The sequence below is a fragment of the Rattus norvegicus genome, chromosome 1, assembly GCF_036323735.1.
Source record: "Rattus norvegicus strain BN/NHsdMcwi chromosome 1, GRCr8, whole genome shotgun sequence".
In the NCBI taxonomy this organism is placed as follows: domain Eukaryota; kingdom Metazoa; phylum Chordata; class Mammalia; order Rodentia; family Muridae; genus Rattus; species Rattus norvegicus.
This window is the reverse complement of record NC_086019.1, coordinates 236,491,404-236,497,403: the sequence shown is the minus strand read 5'-3', so window position 1 is coordinate 236,497,403 and position 6,000 is coordinate 236,491,404. Positions and strand designations below refer to the sequence as shown.

Below are 6,000 nucleotides of genomic sequence, written 5' to 3'. Positions count from 1 at the left end.
TATCATCAGATTGCATTGCAAAAGCCATGAAAAGTATCTCCATATAAGTAGGAAAAGCATTGGCTATAATTCAACATTGCATCATGATTTAAAACAAGTTGTAGAAAGTAGTCGCCCAACATAATCAAAAGTATACGACAAGCCACAGCCTACATCGTGTCGGATGCGGAGAATCTTAAAGCATTCCCTCTGGTACTCAGAACAAGACAAAGGCATTGATGGGCTCTTGCTGCTTTGGGTCAGTACAGTCCTAAAGACCTTCGGATGAACGCTAAGGCATCGAAGTGCACGGAGAACAAACAGCTGGAAAGGAAGTCAAAAATCCCACACTCCATTAAGACCAACGGAATAGCCACTATAAGATCTAAAAACCAACCTGCAAAACTCAACAGCAGTTTCAAACAACCATACTGAATTTGCTGAAAAGAAATCACAAAAGCAACCAGGTTCACATCAGCAAAAACAAAAACAAAACAAAACAAAAAAAAAAATACATTCTGGGTGAAAAATCTGTTTTCCTCTCAACAGTTTACCCCAATTCTGTTACATCCTCTATAGCCTGACCTTCCAGCAACGGCAACTATAACCTAACTGGGGTTAGAGGGTAGCATGACAGATGTTCACGCTGGCGAGCCTTTGCTTGTAAGAAGAGAGGTGGTCTCGACTTTTCTGCTGATGTGACTTAGCGCAGTGGCCATGCCTTATTCTGTAATTAAGAAAAATTTCAAATCCGGAGTAATTTTAGCATACAAGGTGGTTTGAGGGCAAGAATAGAGAGGACAGAAGAGTGTCGAGAAGAACGAAAGGTGGGTAAGCGGAACAAGACCCAAGAAGACAATACCATGCACGCGTGGGTGGGAAGTGGGTGGAGCTGGAACCATCAACACCGGTGCTCAGAGCTCCCGAGGGATATAAAAGCCGATTGAGCTCTAGGAAAGCAGCAGGAGCCCAGTCCCGCCAAGGCTGAACCGCCCAGGAGCACCGCCCAGGAGCAGCCCAGACCGGAATGTCCAGCAGACTCTTGCTCCAGCTCCTGGGGTTCTGGCTGTTCCTGAGCCAGCCTTGCAGGGCGCGAGTCTCGGAGGAGTGGATGGACCAAGTCATTCAGGTGTGCGGCCGTGGATATGCCCGCGCATGGATCGAAGTCTGCGGGGCCTCCGTGGGAAGACTGGCTTTGAGCCAGGAGGAGCCAGCTCCGCTAGCCAGGCAAGCCACTGGTGAGCGCCCTCTGATCTCACCCCAGCCTTCGGATGCTTCCCATTGGCTGACCATCGGAAAGCGCTCCCCCCAACCCGGGGTGTGTGTGTGTGTGTGTGTGTGTGTGTGTGTGTGTGTGTGTGTGTGTGTGTGTGTGTGTGTGTGTGATTTCCAACCTCAGGTTTAACCTTAGTATCGTGCTTGGGTTAAAGAGTTTCAGAGAGAACTCATCAGAAGGAGGTGGGTGTGCTGACGCCAAGGACTTCATTCGCACTAGGGGAGGCGCTGGGTCCTTCCTGGAGCCAAAATCTGGGCTTGGAGCATGCCTACCTGGGTGAACTACTGCTTCTTGTTTTTAAGACACATCACTCAGAAAGCCTTGCTATGTGTCTTTTTAAACTGGGTCTTGCAGTTCCATTGAGAGGGTCAGGGAATGCAGGAAAAACAATAGGGGCCAGCTCACAGACTGTCGTGGCCGAAAACTCATTAGTGCATAGAGCACAAATAATATTTGAATCCAAAACCCAGTAATTAAAAAGTGCATACTTGTATGAGTTCAGTTAGATTAAATTGTAATATTTGCGTCTATTGTCTACAAACCAAAATATACGGGTTTCAAAATAAGTTAAAAATAGTTTTAAGTAAAGAATTTCAAGGCACATAAGCTTGTAAGGTTAACTCTAACCTCAACTACAGCTGGCCATTGCTTACTGGTTTTAAATACATAAAAGGGGATCATCAGCTTTGCTTGACAGCCAATAAAACTCTGCTGGGACAAAATTTTAGAGCAAAGGGGGGGGGGATCGATAAGGTGATTTAAAGTTAGAATGTTTTAGTGAAGAAAAAGCCAAAACTAATATACACGGGGACAGACTTAGACTGAGCAAGGGACTCTCCTTGGCATTGGTTTTCTCTAGGGAGTAAGCCTCTGAGGCAAGCCAGTCATCTCCCTTCCACACTTAGGCAGTGCCTTTTGGATTCCTTGGTTTTATTATTTCCAGAGGAAGACTTATTGGTAAGCCCACACACTGTTCTGCTGCACAAGAACAGCGGCAAGAACTGAGCCATCCCGCTATAATTTAAACTTAATCGGTGTTGCCACTCTCTTGGTCTGGCAACACTCTCAGTTTGTGCATTTGGAATAGGTAAGGGCGGGGGGGGGGGAGGTTTGAGTTACTATAAAGCGGTTTGTAGACAGAAAAAAAATGTTTTCCTCTTAATCTCCTAACTGACATCGCTGGTGGAAACAGTCTGTGAATGTTGAACTGTATACGTACAAAGAAGGAAGGGGTCAGGCTGTTCTAGAGGTTTTCCCACAACACCGGAGCAAACTGCACACTCAGCACATTGGTCCAGGCACCGAGGGGAAGCACATGGTTTGGGAAGCATTTTTTTAGGCTGTTCCTTTCTTGAGTATACAATACCATTAACTTGGAGCAAACACTCTGGAGAAGATTTCTCCGTAAGTGTTCAGAGACATCCATCCTCCTCTGGTCAGAGCTGAACTGTTGGGAATTCTGTCTTTTAAACTTTATCCTAAAGCAGTAACTTGACACTCCGGGCCTCCTAAATCATGAAAATATTTTTCAAGGATAACTTTTTCATGGCTCAAGGGCAATGAAGAAAATTACTCAGGTTAGAAAACATGCAAATGAGTGGTTTTTGTTGTATTTTGGTTTTTTGAGACAGGGTCTTTCTATCATAGTCCTGGCTAATCTGGAACTCACGCTGTACACCTGCTGGTTTTGAACTCATGGAGGTCCACTTGCCTCTGCTCTCCAAATGCTAGGATTCACAGGCTAGACAACGTGCGAAATAATGTTTTCAATGACCAGAGTGATTTCAGAAAAGTAAGAGTTCAATGTCAAAGGGTGAAAATTACTGTGATTAAAGCAAGAAGAGCATAGTAAACAAAGAAGCCGTATGGAGTAGACTGAACCTTGGTAAGATCATAGCACTCTGAACTGCCGAGCGAAAACCATTGAGCTATTCAATGCTCACTGACTCTATTTCCCTGTTTAATTACATTCAGGCAAAATGCTTTTTTCTATACAGATGTCTGTAGTTTCCCGAATGCTCCTTGATATAAATAGTGCTACCCCCACTCACTTTTCTTTTTTTAAACTTAGCAGAAGTTGTGCCATCCTTCATCAACAAAGATGCGGAGCCTTTCGATATGACGTTGAAATGCCTTCCAAATTTGTCTGAGGAGCGGAAGGCAGCACTGTCTGAGGGGCGAGCACCGTTCCCAGAGCTACAACAACACGCACCCGCGTTGAGCGATTCCGTTGTTAGCTTGGAAGGATTTAAGAAAACTTTCCACAATCAGCTGGGTGAAGCAGAAGATGGCGGTCCTCCAGAGCTCAAATACTTAGGCTCAGATGCTCAGTCACGGAAAAAGAGGCAGTCTGGCGCACTGCTCAGTGAGCAGTGTTGCCACATCGGTTGTACCAGAAGATCCATTGCTAAACTCTGCTGATACGGAGCTAATGGTGCGCAACCCGGGCAGTGTCCGGGTGCGTTCTTGCTACCTGGCTAATGCCTCTTTCTGTCCCCTTTTCTTATTTATTAGGATCTGAGAAACCATAATTCACACTTGGATTTGTCCTTTGATAAGAGAGAAATGTTCTCTGCATTGTTGTAGTTCTGTTAATAATATTTTTATGCAAAACTTATTTTTTGCCTTTTTGTTTTTCTCCATCTTTATTAACTTGGGTATTTCTTATTTACATTTCGAATGTTTTTCCCTTTCCCGGTTTCCGGGCCAACATCCCTCTAACCCCTCCCCCTCCCCTTCTATACGGGTGTTCCCCTCCCCATCCTCCCCCCCATTATCGCCCTCCCCCCAACAATCCCGTATACTACGGGTTCAGTCTTGGCAGGACCAAGGGCTTCCCCTTCCACTGGTGCCCTTACTAGGCTATTCATTGCTACCTATGAGGTTGGAGTCCAGGGTCAGTCCATGTATAGTCTTTAGGTAGTGGCTTAGTCCCTGGAAGCTCTGGTTGGTTGGCATTGTTGTACATATGGGGTCTCGAGCCCCTTCAAGCTCTTTCAGTCCTTTTTCTGATTCCTTCAATGGGGGTCCCGCTCTCAGTACAGTGGTTTACTGCTGGCATTAACTTAAAACGATTGTAAATTCTTACCACTTTATCATACCCAATAGCTCACCCTAATACAATGCCCTCTTAAGAAATCCTATGGGCTCTTCTGGCCTCTGCAGTCACCACACATGCAAGTGTCACAGGACATGCATGCAGGCAGAACAACCATACGCATAAAGTTAAAAAGTAATAATTAAATAAGATATATTTAAATGACAATTTAATAAATCCATGAAACTGTGCTAATAATAAATACTACCTAAATGTTTTTCTTCAGATGACAGATACTCATTAAGACTCAATTTAGGAGACACTAGGTTATAAATATGAACAAAAGATGCCTCATTTCCTAATGAGCTTTTTAAAAAGGATTTTAAACATTAAACAGGTAGGGAAACAGTATGAAGAACTCGTAAATTCTCACTTATTAATTTACCAAATATTATCTACTTACTGGCACTTAACTTATTATTTGTTGATAGCATTATTTTTTTTAATTCATTTATTATATATAAGTACACTGTAGCTGTCTTCAGACACACCAGAAGCAGGCACAGATCTCCTTACAGATGGTTGTGAGCCACCATGTGGTTGCTGGGAATTGAACTCAGGACCTCTGGAAGAGCAGTCGGGTGCTCTTAACCGCTGAGCCATCTCTCCAGCCCTGTTGATAGCATTATTAATTATATCTATTAGCCTAAGTTATTAAGAACCTACTGTATTCTTGACTCTGTTTAAAGCAAGGAAGATAACACAGTAAATAAGTCAGATGAAGATTCTTACCTCCATGGCAAACACATTCTGATAGGAAGAGAGAACACAGATAAAGATGTGAAATCTATGCCCTGTCAGTTTGTGATGAGTGGCATGGGAAAATGGAAAGCAGGACAATGGCCGAGTCTTAATCAAGGTTAGTATTGTTATGATGAAACACCATGACCAAAGCAAATTGGGGAGGAAAGGATTAATTTGGCTTACACTTCCCCATCACTCTTCAAAGGAGGTCAGGACAGAAACTCAAACAAGGAACCTGGAGGCAGGAGCTGAGGCAGAAGTCATGGAAGGGTGCTGCTTCCTGGCTTCCTCCTCATGGCTTGCTCAGCCTGCTTTCTTAGAACCCATGACCACCAACTCAGGGATGGCACCACTCAGGGTGGGCTGGGTCCTCCCTCATCACCAATTAAGAAAACGCTCCACAGGCTTGCCCCAGCCCAATCTCAGTTGACAATCCCTCCTCTCCAATGACTCTAGCTTGTGTCATGTTGACATAAAACTAGCCAACACAGGCATAGAAAGCACAGAGTACCCTGTAAATCAGATTGTTTGGCACATAAAGCTTGAGCATTTAAATCTCCATGAAGGAAAGTGATGAGATTGTTCTTATCTGTATTCTATGTTCTTTTAAAATGACTGGTAGTTGATTTAACAGTACACATAGATGCCACTATGAGTACTGGACAAAGCTAGGGGAACAGAAAATAGAATCAGAAGACAGAAAAGAGAAAGAAATAAATTATAAGTGAAACTACTGGGCTGGGAATATTAACATAGTAAATCCACGCTCCCCTCTGGCTAGCATTCTGAAGTTGATGAAATTACTGCCGGATAATAAAATTTCATTGGAAATTATAAAGGGGGCAGTTATTAACTCAGAGACTCATAATGGGTCAAAGTACTGAGAACAAGTGACTATCAGTGC

At 43.7% G+C, this 6,000-nt stretch overlaps 1 protein-coding gene across 2 annotated transcripts; it reads left to right on the top strand.

Annotated features, from left to right (window-relative positions):
• Positions 1–862: 862 nt before the first annotated feature.
• On the top strand, positions 863–3,872 carry Rln1 (relaxin 1). 2 transcript variants are annotated; one of them, XM_006231196.5, is made up of 2 exons: positions 863–1,217; positions 3,330–3,872. In XM_006231196.5, exons 1-2 carry the CDS (start codon positions 1,007–1,009, stop codon positions 3,674–3,676), a joined length of 558 nt encoding a protein of 185 aa, XP_006231258.1. In that variant the 5' UTR covers positions 863–1,006; the 3' UTR covers positions 3,677–3,872. The 2 variants fall into 2 exon arrangements, with proteins under 2 accessions (XP_006231258.1, NP_038199.1); NM_013413.2 differs by having other exon boundaries at positions 964–1,217; positions 3,327–3,868.
• The last annotated feature ends 2,128 nt before the right edge of the window (positions 3,873–6,000 follow it).

What these genes read in the sequence shown, in the direction of transcription:
- Rln1 (NM_013413.2), top strand. Translation starts at nt 1,007, where the DNA reads ATGTCCAGCAGACTCTTGCTCCAGCTCCTGGGGTTCTGGCTGTTCCTG. An exon ending in GCTAGCCAGGCAAGCCACTG is followed by an intron (nt 1,218 to 3,326) that starts GTGAGCGCCCTC and finishes TTTTAAACTTAG; the next exon opens with CAGAAGTTGTGCCATCCTTC.